Source organism: Schistocerca piceifrons, chromosome 3 (genome assembly GCF_021461385.2).
Source record: "Schistocerca piceifrons isolate TAMUIC-IGC-003096 chromosome 3, iqSchPice1.1, whole genome shotgun sequence".
Classification (NCBI taxonomy): domain Eukaryota; kingdom Metazoa; phylum Arthropoda; class Insecta; order Orthoptera; family Acrididae; genus Schistocerca; species Schistocerca piceifrons.
Genome location: NC_060140.1, coordinates 85108270 through 85121168, shown reverse-complemented (window position 1 = coordinate 85121168; position 12899 = coordinate 85108270). Strand labels below are relative to the sequence as shown.

Genomic DNA, 12899 nt, shown 5'->3' with positions numbered 1-12899 from the left:
GGGCTAGATCCTTCACCAGATGTTCCCGGAATGTATCTTCAATGATTAATTTCCTCTAAACTGGAGTCTTTCCTTATCCCACTGATTGTTTTACACTGTCCCAGACTGTTCTGAATTTAAGACTGTGTGTTGTTTTTGCTGTTTTCTTCAGTGTGCAGACCAGTTTAATGCAGTTATCCATGTTAGTTTCTTCATAACTATTGCACGCTACATCCACCTGAATCTGCTTTAGTGTATTCAGTCTTGGCCTGTCTCTACAATTTTCACTCCCCACACTTCCCTCCATTGGCAAATTTACAATTTTTTAATGTTTCAGGATATGTTTCTCAATTAGTCCCTTATTTTAGTCAAGATGTACCATAATTTTTTTCCCATACTCTGATTCAGTACCTCCATTACCTGAACTCCCAGTCTGTCTTCAGTCTGTCTTGTTACTGGGTGTAAAGCACCTCAATTGAAATGTTCTCCCATTATACAACTTATCTTTATTATGTTCATAATATTATTGTTTTGTGAGTCCAAGCAGAAAAATGCAGTATGACTATGAAGTCTTTTGTTATGGATACCTTGGGAAAAAGATTCTTGTTCAACTTGTCATGTCAGGTTTGGGTAAAATTCCAAGCGTTTGCTGACTCCCTCCATCATCATTGTCATCAGGGGCTACTTGAAAGCAGTGAAACTTGGATTTTTTCCTGGACATGGCTATGATTTTGGGCTTTGAGCTGAGTATCTTGTATTTGCTAGTATTGTACAAATAAACTGTGTTATACTGGTATTTACAACACAAATAAATTCCACCAGTAAACAGAAAGAGTACCTATCTGAAACTAACATATTTCACCCCCCTCCCCTCACACACACACACACACACACACACACACACACACACACACACAAAGAAAATATTATGGCTCATATTAACAGTTACTGCACTAAGGTGATGGCTTGTTTGTGGGTTAAGAGAAGTCACAGTGATTTACTTGTTCAAATCATGAAATGTCCCAAGAGGTAATGTTACACAGCTATTCAAATTATCAAGTTCATCAAGCACTGTAGGATTTTCAATAAAACTGATAGCAACAAGAGAAGCAAGATTATTTGCTCTGAAACATATGCTTATAAGAAACTGAATTAGAGATACCTGTTATGCTGGAAAGGGAACGCTCTTATCATCACAGCAAACAAAATAGTTTGGAGTGTCACATTACTGATCTCCTGTGACAAGCGTATTGGCAGTTGACACAAGAATAAAGTGCAGAATGGGCAAGACAAGCAATATCAGCACATCAGTTTGTGGCCACACTGTGGGAGAAATTCCATCTACAACATCATGCAGGCACAGAGCTATTTACTTGTCATTGTGTCAAGCATTTACTGCAAGTTTATAACACTTGGAAGACAAACCACAGTGTAAAAAACCTTTACCAATTAAATGATGGACAACAACAATGTTTGAGCAGATGTACTATCCAGAACCATCTTCTCACTATGGAGTACAGAAGTCACTGTCTCACATGTGTGCCTCTGTTCATTGTGTCACCTGGCATAGAGATCACCATGAGCACAAGGACAATACCAAGTACTGAAAAAAGGCTGCATGGCTATATGAGTTGTTGTACACAATGGTAGGCGTCAATGACAGGATACAAATATGTCAAAATACACAATTTGGCAATGCATCCCACTTGGCAATGCGGCACTGGTGTGTCAAGTGGTGTAGGTAAGTTTCTCATGCGTGCATGTTTATGTAGAATGAATTAGGGCTCTTGATACATCCACCATTTTCTCTCTCTGTTGAACAAACCTACTATCTGATCATACATGATCAAGCATACCCATTCATTCACCCACATCACCCAGATAATACAACATTTGTTTCTGTGATACCTGTAGCAGACATTATAAACAACATGAATTTGGTTAAATAAAGTGCTGCAGCTTGGTTTGATACATATGATTTACTATTTAAATGACAAAAAGCCATGACTACATTGTTCAGGCTATCAACACTTAACAACAAAATTACATGGAATTCTTACGATGTATCTACTGAGGACTTTGGTGGCCTCTGCAACTTGGGGATATGAAAGTACAGCACATTTTGCATTTTTTAAAATTTGTGTTAAAGTAAGGATTAGTACCAAGGGAAAACCACAAAAACATAATTGATTTTCTTATAAATCAGATGAATGCAATCAAAGTGAAGGCAAGAACACACCGAAGGCCTTTGTTAGATAAATCTGAGATCTTAATAGTAATTAACATATTCGTACTATGTCAATGATGTATTTGCTTAACTACTGAACATATCTGTAATAAATCAATGACACAAGTACAATACCAGAACCTGTACATCTCTAGTCTTACCAAAAAACAGATTGGCAGAAACTAAAAACAGCCATGTTTATATAGTAATCAAAGTGTGTAACAAAATCTCAAATTCACCCAATGTATGCCTGTCAAATTGTTTAAGGAAAAACTGCATAGTTTCTTATTCATTGGAATAATTCCTTCATAAGTCTAATACAAGTATAACTTTGTAATAATACATTTATGGAAAATATTATATTGAGAAACATTGATATTAATGAAGTCTACTGCTTGTCTTTCTGCCAAATGACTAACAAATAATTAAAATCTAAATCTGACATGAGAACAGAGATGAGAGAGAAATCCAAAATAAATTTTCTATACAAGAAGATAGACGGAGAAGAAAAAATGTTAGTTTGAGACAACAGCAACAACAACCAACAGCGAATAACAAAATAAATAACCTGAACACGTTAAACAATGTAGGCAAAAACAGACTGCTATTTACAGTGAAGAAGACATGTCAAGTTGCAGATAGGCAGAATTACAAGACACTCACATATAGCTTCCAACCACAGCCTTCGTCAGTCAAAGACGCACAAGCACACATGACCCATGACCACCCACTCCAGCATCTCAGGCCAGAATGCTGACAATGTTGCATTCCCCCAACATGCTGGAGTTGGCAATTGTGTGCCTGAGGCATGCGTGCTTGCTTGCATGCACACACACGTGTGTGTGTGTGTGTGTGTGTGTGTGTGTGTGTGTGTGTGTGTGTGTGTGTGTGTGTGTGTTTTACTGACAAAGCCTGTGGCTAAAAGCTATTGTGAGTGTTTTTTAATTGTGCCTGTCTGCAACTTGGTCTGCCTTTTTATGGTATGTGGGGTCTGTCTTTTACTACATTGTTGATGTTACTACCTGGAGTTCACATTGCTTGAACATGTTAAAGTGAGACAAATTGAAAGGGAATGAAGCATGACAGAGAAGCCTTATAAAATGAGAAATGAGGGACAATTGAGATATATATCTTTAATTGAAATGTATCCAGTGTGGGCAGGAAGAAGCAAGTGACTATTGTAAATATGAAACAACTTTAATAAAAATTAATATATTTGTTTAAAAGGAATTGTGATTCTTTCTGTGCAATTGTACAAGTTGATCTTCGGGGTTAAATGTCTGTCGCTGAATGAGAAATGCTGAGGTGGCCTCTTTACATGAGGTGTAGCATTCAGTGATACTGGAACAGAAATGGTGGTGGCCCGTGCATGAGCCTCTTTTTACTTTGCTTCCATGGACATCAGAAGCTGCCACACAAAGCTAATGAATGTAGTAGGATCTGTGATGGACATTGCTAGAAGTGGTTATCCTAGAATGTCAATGTCTGAGGAAAATGACCAATTTGTGCAGGAAGTGTTCATCCGGGGCAAAAAAAAAAAGAAAAAAAAATCACCACGCTGTTGTGACCATCACATGGAGTATGATGAAATCATGGTATGCTCGTTCAGATACTTCTCCCAGTAGTTATTGTCAAACATAATCTGGAGTGATGAAGCTGTGTTTCATATGGCAGAATATAATCAGTCACAATTCCCATTACTAGGCACAAGATTCTCCACATGCCACCAATGAGAAAATGCAACATCGGTCTAAGGTAATGAATAGTGCCGTGCAGTATGACATCAACACAACTTGGCAATCCATTCCTTCTTGGAAACACAATGAAACTCAGAGCAGTAGCTAGCCACACTGTAAAACAGAATTTGCCAGATGTGTCCATGTATGAGAATATTACTGACCTCATCTTTATACAACATGGTGCACCACTGCATTTTGCAATCAACATACACGAACGGCTCGACAATCATTGTGTGAGGTGTTGGTTGGGCTCTGTGGTCCTCAAGAGTGCCCAATGCAAAGACCTGGCCACACACTGTGCACATTTACTTGGGATGGGTGAAGAAGGGAGTTTATCAGACCAAATTATGTATGTTAGATGATTTGATGATTTGGAAGCTGACATCTAGCATGTTCTCACCTATGTACCACAAGAGTTCCATTTGAAGTCAGTTGAGAATGCACCCAAGCAACTAGAAAAATGACATCCATGCAGAATTTCCATTGAAAAAAAACTGCTACTATACCAGTCATAAAACACTTTGTTTCAATAAAACAGACCAATTATTTTACAAAATATTAGCTATTTCCTATAGGCACTAACTTCACACTGATTCTGTAATTCCAAGATTATAAAATGTATGCTCTAACAGAGCTCATTTAAGTAAAATGTATTAGTTTGTGGATGACACTCGGTTTTAATTGTAAAGTAGAAACCACTGTTCAAAAGAATAGCAATATCCAACTTTGTCTTTTGATTTATTTTACAGGTAAATTTTATTTTTTTCTGACATTGTAAACTAGCTGACAAACACAGCATTGCCTAGGTATTCATTTTGCCAACTTCATATTTTTTTAAAAAAAACTGTGTGTTTGTTGTGTAATATCAAAGAAATTTCATTTCCATGTATGTGTGAAAACACCTCTAAAATTATGAAACAGTCATACAAAGAAATATATCAACCTACAAATGTATAATAAGGTATCCAAATTGAGAAACATAAGAGGGCTATCAGAAAGCAACTGGCATTTTGGTCTCTCACAGCATTGGGCAGGGCTACACTCACCATCTTGGTGCCATAACATTCCTACACTCAGTATGCATCCAGTGGTGGTAGCATGTGATTTGTGTCTCTATTACTTTGCTTTCTGCGACATGTTAAAATGTTTGTTGCAACAGAAAATCTTGTCACTTGTGATGTGCAGTCTATGATTACGTTTTTGTTGGCAAAACTGCAAACCAATTGAAACTTATTACAATCATTGTAATGTGTACAGAAAAGGAATAATGAGTGAAGCCGAGTGTGGCAACAGTGCACTGATTTTAAAAACAGCTGTACCAGGACCGCAGTGGTAGGTCTAGCCTTGTGACTGATGAACTGCTGATGAAAATCAATGACAACATTTGTGTAATTGTTCATTTCATGATTACAGAACTTTTGGAACATTTTCCCCAAATTTCACAGAGTTTGGTGCATGAAAGTGTGGCAGAGAATCTTGGTCGAAACAAATTTTTGGCTATGTGGTTTCCAAAAATCCTAATGGAAAACCACAAAAAACAGACCGGTTGCAGCACTGACCTTCATCAAAGATTACGAGAAAAATGGTATTGTGAAACAAAGAGGCAGTTAATGAAATGAAGATACGCAAATTCTCTCAAGGAATCGAGGAAATGTTTGCAAATGCTGTCAGCAAGAAACATCATGGCAACTGTGTTTCTGGACTCAGAGAGAGTGATTCTCATCGATTTCCTTGAACATGGCACAATAATTAACTCAGAAAGGTATTGTCAAACACTGACAATGTTAAGGTGGGTAATAAAGAACAAACATTGGCGAAAATTTAGTGCAATTTTTTTTTTTCACAACAATGCACATCAATACATGGCCAATTGCCCCATGAGCTCCTACAGGGTTTTGGGTGGGAGTTGTCTGTTCATCCACCATACAGCCCAGATTTGGCGCCGACAGACTACCATCTCTTCCCAGTAATGAAGACATGGCTCGTTACACAACACCTTGACACTGACGCCAAACTGTATGCTGGTATAAACCAGTAGTTGCAATCGTAGGTGGCAGATTTCTCCAGAGACAGTATTGACAAACTTGTGCAATGATATGATAAGTGTGTCTCAATTAGAATGGCAATTATGTAGAGAAACAGCTTATGAGTTTGTCTTTAATATACATATAATAAAATTTGGTTTTTCCATATTGTAAACTTTTTATTTAAAAACATCTGTTACTTTCTAGAGAGCCCTTGTAGTATGCAAAATACAAACTCTCTGTATTGTTTGTTTAACTCAGAACTTGATTATACATAATATTTTCCATTACATATCCAGGAGCTACAATGAATAACTTCTCGGGTGAGTCCATTCTTGAGCAAGTAACATAACACTGTCCATGAGGAAAACATGGAGATGTCAAATCCAATCTCCATTATTTAATAGTTTGCCCCAGTGATTTGTTAATTTTTATGGCAAATGAAAGTCTCTCTGGAAATTGCAGTCTCTTGAAGTGAAAGTGATGGAGCTGTTTCGCGTGTCTAGAATGCGATTTTGTTAGCGTCCCTGTGGCAAAGCCTATTTACAACTCAACAGATGGCTCCTGTTTCTGCCTACAGTGGTTTTTGCTTCACAGCTGAAAGATGTCAAAGCTGTTGCCAGGTGTCAGGGACTTCTTTAAGTTGACCATCTGTATGAGTGTCATAGAAGTAAAGAATAAATGTATTAAAACTTCATGCACGATGCGGCATTTTTTCACAGGTCTCAGTGTTTATGACAAAATGTCTCTTGAATTATACATCTTACAATGATATATTTCTGTAGGTACATTCAGCGGCATATGTGGATACTGTCTGCAAAATATGTTGCAAATAGAGTAAGTAGCAAAGACGTAATAAATTCAAGTGTCATAAATGGTGCAGCAGTTTTTCATGCATCTCAGTGTTGATGACGTCATATCTCCTGATCTGTGTGTTACACAAGTACACTCAGCATTATTTGAGGAGACTTCTGCAAACTGTGTTGCAAATAGAGTTAATATCGAAGAAATAATAAATTTAAATGTCATGCACATGTGGCAATTTTTCATGCATATCATAATATTTAATACGGACAATTAAATAATATTTAACACACCAATATCAAGAGTAATTAAATCATTTATGGAAGGTGAGTGCAATAACAATGGTAACAAATTCAAACAGTTCAGTTGAGGTAATCATTTATGAGTCACAACAATTTTTTTTTTCAGGAAAAATGATATTTACAAATAGACTATTCCCTTAGAAATAATAGGACAAAGTCTCAATTTACAGATGTGCAAATCTTCAGAGGGCTTATCACTGGCTCATATAGCTAAATATTGACTGTAGCCTCTGACTTCTGGAAGGGCACACTGTATGAACCATACAAATTGCATTTGTTAAAAGAAAGAAGCATAAATAAGAACACTGAATCTAAGAATATCTATTACAAACAATTTGGAGACAGAATGACTCAATGTTCACCACTACAGAGAAAAAGTGACACCGGAAATCCTAAATAAAAAGAATTAAAAGAGACCAGTGGAAAAATGTTCCTATTGGAGCACAAAAAGGGTGCATATGCTCCTGTTTAGACACTGACTTAAAAGTAAGGTACTAGCTGCCTCATCCTACCTTATGCAGCACTTTTAAAAATCTTCCCAAAAATGTTGGCATGCAAACATATTCATGCTCTTTTTGACACGCGACTCAACTCTCACCCCCACAAGCTCTCCTAATTGTAACTTGGCCACACCAACTAGTCCATTGCTGTAAGTTGCTCATACCTACCCTCTTCCACTTGCCAATTCTCACTCACTCATTTGGCCCAATTCATTGTCACTATCCCTTTGTGCCTCTCTAACTGTCGATGTCTCCTGTCTCACAGCCACAGTCTCCTTCATTCTGGAACCACATGCTACTGTCTCCTCTCGCTGTCACTGTCACTGTCTTCCTCCTGCTACCTCTCACTATTACTATTTAATTCATTCCTTGCCACTGCTACTGTCTCTTCTCACTGTCACTATCTCTCTCTTCCTTGTTGTCACTGTCACAGACTCTGTCTCTCATTATAACTGGCTGTCACCAATTTCCACTTGCTCCTGATCTTTATTCCTCTTGCACCTGCATTGTTCCCTTCACTCTTTTCCTAGCACTGTTCTGTAACTTTCAACTATGTTCCACTGGCACTTAATCCCTCTTTTTCTCTCACACTGCCATGGTCTCATTTGCTATTTCTATATCACACCAACAGTCTATTATGTTCCAGTATTAATTACTTTTCCATCTCTTCCCCAGTGATACTGTCTCCTCCTCTCTCAGAGTAAAGAGGGATGAATACGTTCACAAGTCAACATTTTTAAAGGTGCTGAGGAAGGTGGAGTGAGGCAGCTGGTACTCTACTTTTCAGTCAGTCATTTAAATAGGAGCACATTTGCCTTTTTTGTGCTCCAATAGGAGCACTTGGCTGCTCGTTTTCTTCTTTTCACTAATGTGAAATGAACTTAATGGACTAGTAAAATTTTGATAGTTTACTTATGTGAAATTGAAATAACACAAAACTAATTTTACGCCTCAGATTGGATTTTATGTGCACAAATATTTTGTATTTGCTTCAATACTACAGCATGTGGTTCCAGAATCCTTTTGATGACACACACACAGTACTGTGTATTTCTCTGCGCTGCATCACTTTATAAACTAGGTTTTTGCCTCACACTGGATTTCACGTTCATATTTCACATGCACAGGTAGGGTAACTTTGAATCGTTGCATGTCAAAAATGGATAATGACATCAATAAAATTTTCAAGGATGTTCAAGATTGTGATCTTAGGAATATATTGTAAAAATTTCACCCACTTGTTTTGCATAGCCATCTTAGTATCCACAGCTCAGTTTTGGCACCCAAAAACCATGTTTTTGGGGTGTTTCTCGATAACAGATAAAGATTTTTGAAACAGGAAGATAGCATTTCCAGATAAATACCTACAAAATATACCATTAAAATTTGAGACATTTGCTGCATTTAGTTATTTAGATATCCACTGCTGACAGAGAAAAAAATGGTGAAAAACACTTTTTTTTATTTCTCAGGAATCACCTATGAACTAAATGGTGCCTCAATAAGCCACTTAAAGCACACTGTAGACAACATTTAATGCTCCAGTTGCCTAAGTTGGAGGAAGTGTGTAATATTCAAACTCTGACCCAGTAGAATAGGATGGTTATAGTAAGATAATCCTTCTGTTTGGTATACAAAGGGTCCCCAGCCAAAGGGCTATCCAAAACACTTGACAATATCTTTTTAGCACCAACAGAACCTGAGGTCCAAGCCCTGGTAAAATCCCATTTTTATGTGCAGCATTTTGGAACATATCGGTAGTACATGCAGTAGCATGTGTACCAGTCTGAGGATCTGTAAGAAGGAAATTGAAGAAACAGTGAAAGAAAGGTGCATAAATACTCCATCTTTAACAAATATTTGAAGACAGTGGAGGAAGCTGAAATGAAAAAGAAAATAATGCTAAAAAAATTAAATATGCACAACAAGAACATGGAAGCCAATTGAATTCATGGCAGCCAATATCTTGAGTAAAAATTTTTTGACACATGGACAATAGGAATAAAGTAAGAATAGATGTGTTACACAAATATCCATGAATCAATCACTGCAGCAGAAAGACAGACAAACCTGTCAGCAGAAGGAGGAACTGACTTCATTCTAATGAATGAGCTTCAATGATCCTTGCAAAAAATTAAAAACAAAAAACTACTAAAATAGGTAAAATAAATTATTAAAATATGCAGGCATGATGCTACACTGGAGGCTGCTAGAAATAATCAATGCCTGTTACGGAACAAGTGAAATGTCAGACACATGGAAAAATCAGAAGTTTGTTCAACACTGATTACACTACAGACTCTACAACCTATTGTGGTATAAATTTTATTAGTTCAGTGAACAGGTTATATGCAAAGTTAAATATAGTGGTAAAACATTTGCTCACTTGGGGTACCACCCTTGTAATCAATTAGTCGAGAATATAAACATATTGTCTACAACCTAAGCATCACACATACTTTTGTTGCTGAAACAGGTTTCAACCTAAGACAAGAAATTTGTATGTTACTTATGCGACTTACAGAAGTCCTCTGCATGCTCCAACTGAGAATTTATTTAAAACTACATTAGCTGTGAGAGTAGAATGAATGCTGGCTGGTAAAAATACTTTTTCTTTCACTAATAAACATGACTCTGAACACAATTTCAGAAATTCCCAATGAAGATGAATAGATCCGATTCAGAAAGGAAAGATCAATACAATTTATTTATATTATTTCATTTTAGGTATGCTTGTCTATATTCTATATTTCACATTTCATGAAACATGAATAAAAAACTTATTATTTTATGTAAAGTAAATGATATGCACTATTATTACATTATTTCCACCAATTTTAATGTTTCAATAACTTCTTACCCCACCAGATGAGTCAAGATTAATAGTGGCAACAACGTTCTGAAGATGAGCCAGCTGGCTTTTAAGTGATGAGAACTCAGCCATTCTGTTTTGGACCTGCTCCACGACCACATCCACATCACCATCACTACCTTCTGCTAAACTGCCTGTCTCACCAGCCTCATCTGGAAACAAAGATCAACAATGTGTCACTCAAGATCATTCAAAACATTCAACAAGAAGTTACCAACTATAGTAATGTGATCTATGTATACAACCAACTGATTTTCAATTTGATCACACAGGCTACATCAACCTAAGAATACTCATATGCACCTCACAGTATTGTACATTTACATATTTTGTGAGAAGAAATACATTTCATTTTTTACATGTTCCACACTTGTGGAATAGGTGTGTGTGTGTGTGTGTGTGTGTGTGTGTGCGCGCGCGCGCGTAAAGTTTGGTCATTTGTTTATTTGGGACTATAAATGTTGAATGAAACCTAGCCAGGTCTCTTACATCCTTTCTAAGACCAACAAAATGACACATCACAAAGGAATTGTCTGGATGGGACAGAAGCCATTAGATGTAATGTACACATACAGACAAATGATTACAACAGCGGAAAAAATTGGATTACTTACTCGAGAGAAAGAGCTTTACAAATTGAGCAAGTCCATAATGCACTGGTCCACATCTCGCCCTTATGCAAGCAGTTATTTGGCTTGGCACTGATTGAGTTGTTGGATGTCCTTCTGAGGAATATCGTCCCAAATTCTGTCCAATAGATATGCTGGATCATCAAAATCCCGAGATGGTTGGAGGGCCCTGCCCACAATCCTCAAAACTTTCTCAGTTAGAGAGGTCTGGCGACCTTGCTGGGCAAGGTAGTGTTTGGAAAGCATAAAGACAAGAGGTAGAAACTCTCGAAGTGAGGGGTGGGCATTACCTAGCTGAAATGTACACCCAGGATAGCTTGCTATGATGGGCAAGAAAATGTGGCATATAATATCACTGATGTACTGCTGTGCTGCATGAGTGCTGCAGATGACAACAAGAAATGGCACCCCAGAGCATCATTCCTTTTGTTGGGCCATATGGGGAGCAACAGTCAAGTTAGTATCCCATCGTCATCTGGGGCATCTCTGGTCTGGAATCTCACTGACTGGAATTGATCTGTCTTCAGTGATGAGTCCTGTTTCACACTGAGCCCCAATAACCAGCAAAGACACATCTGAAGATGTCCAGGACAGCAAAGGGATACCAACCTGACTATCGCCCGTCATATTGCCCGACCACCCGCAGTGATGGTCTGGAGTGTCATTTCCCTTCATAGCAAGACCTCTATGGTTGTCATCCATGGCACCCTTACAGCACAGCAGTACATTGATGATATTGTACAAGCTGTTTTGTTGCCCAAGATGGCAAGCCAGTCTGGGCATTGAGAGAACGAGACATTATTGAGAGCTACAAATACAGCATTAGGCAACAGAAGATGAATGGGTAACTTTGAGAGATGAAATAGCAAAGACAACAGCCCTCGGACGTTGGCGCGCCAGTTACATATAGTCTGCGCCCACGAGCTCGACTCCAGTTCTCCACCGGCAATGGAGGGTAAAGCTTTGACAATGCCAGCCACTCGTGCTGGCGAAACGTCAGAAAAATCATTAGATGAACGTCGGCCGAAGAACCCGAGACAGAAGCCAATAGGCAGTTTGTCAAAAAGTGGCCACGAAAGCCTTAACAATTTTGTAATATAGGTTGCAATGTATTTCCAATACATTTTAACAAAAGAATAAGAGTGGCAAATAGCTTACTATCTAAACCAATAAATATCATTTAACTTAAAATGGGTGTCTTATTATTTATTAATATACATTTTTTACCCTGAACCCCAAAACAGTTACCAAAAACTACTTTCAGCAAAACCAAATTTTACCAGTTTGTCAGTGGAGGACCCCAACTCTTCTTTTGTTAAGCAATGTTCCATTTTCCCAAACCCCCACTGCCCCCCATTAGTCCCCCATCCCCCCTTTCACTGACTTCTAGAATCGCCCCTGCATGTATCCTTTCACTATTTCAAAAATGTCTTTGCCCTTGGTAGTTAAGGGCATTTCCTTGCAAGAGAGATACTGTTTAACTATGTTTCTTTCATTAATGAAGCAAATAAAAAATCATCTAGGCCAGTTACCTCAGTAGATTCATCCAACTGAACCAATTTGAGTTTTAACAGAATGTTCAATGTTTTCAGACATGCCCTGAATACATTACCAGTGGACAGAATTTTTTTTACATCAGGTTCATACGCAGTGCCAAACACTGTTTTCACTATAGCACACCAAGCCGGTTTTTATGGTTGTCTCTGCAACTACATGAGGTAATGCATCTTTTGTAATACTCTCAGCTACAAGACAATTGGCTTCTTGAGTTTTATCAGATGTCCCAAATGTCTTATTAAATAAAGAACTCTGCTGAGTCTTTT

At 37.8% G+C, this 12899-nt stretch overlaps 1 protein-coding gene across 4 annotated transcripts in view; it reads right to left on the bottom strand.

Moving 5' to 3' along the window:
- Positions 1 to 12899, bottom strand: part of LOC124788117 (pericentriolar material 1 protein-like) — a 392802-nt gene that overhangs the window by 318300 nt on the left and 61603 nt on the right. For all 4 annotated transcript variants that reach the window (XM_047255242.1, XM_047255241.1, XM_047255243.1 and 1 more), the window contains one exon: positions 10436 to 10599. In XM_047255242.1, the coding sequence (XP_047111198.1) occupies positions 10436 to 10599 (164 nt within the window). The remainder of the gene's footprint in view (positions 1 to 10435; positions 10600 to 12899) is intronic.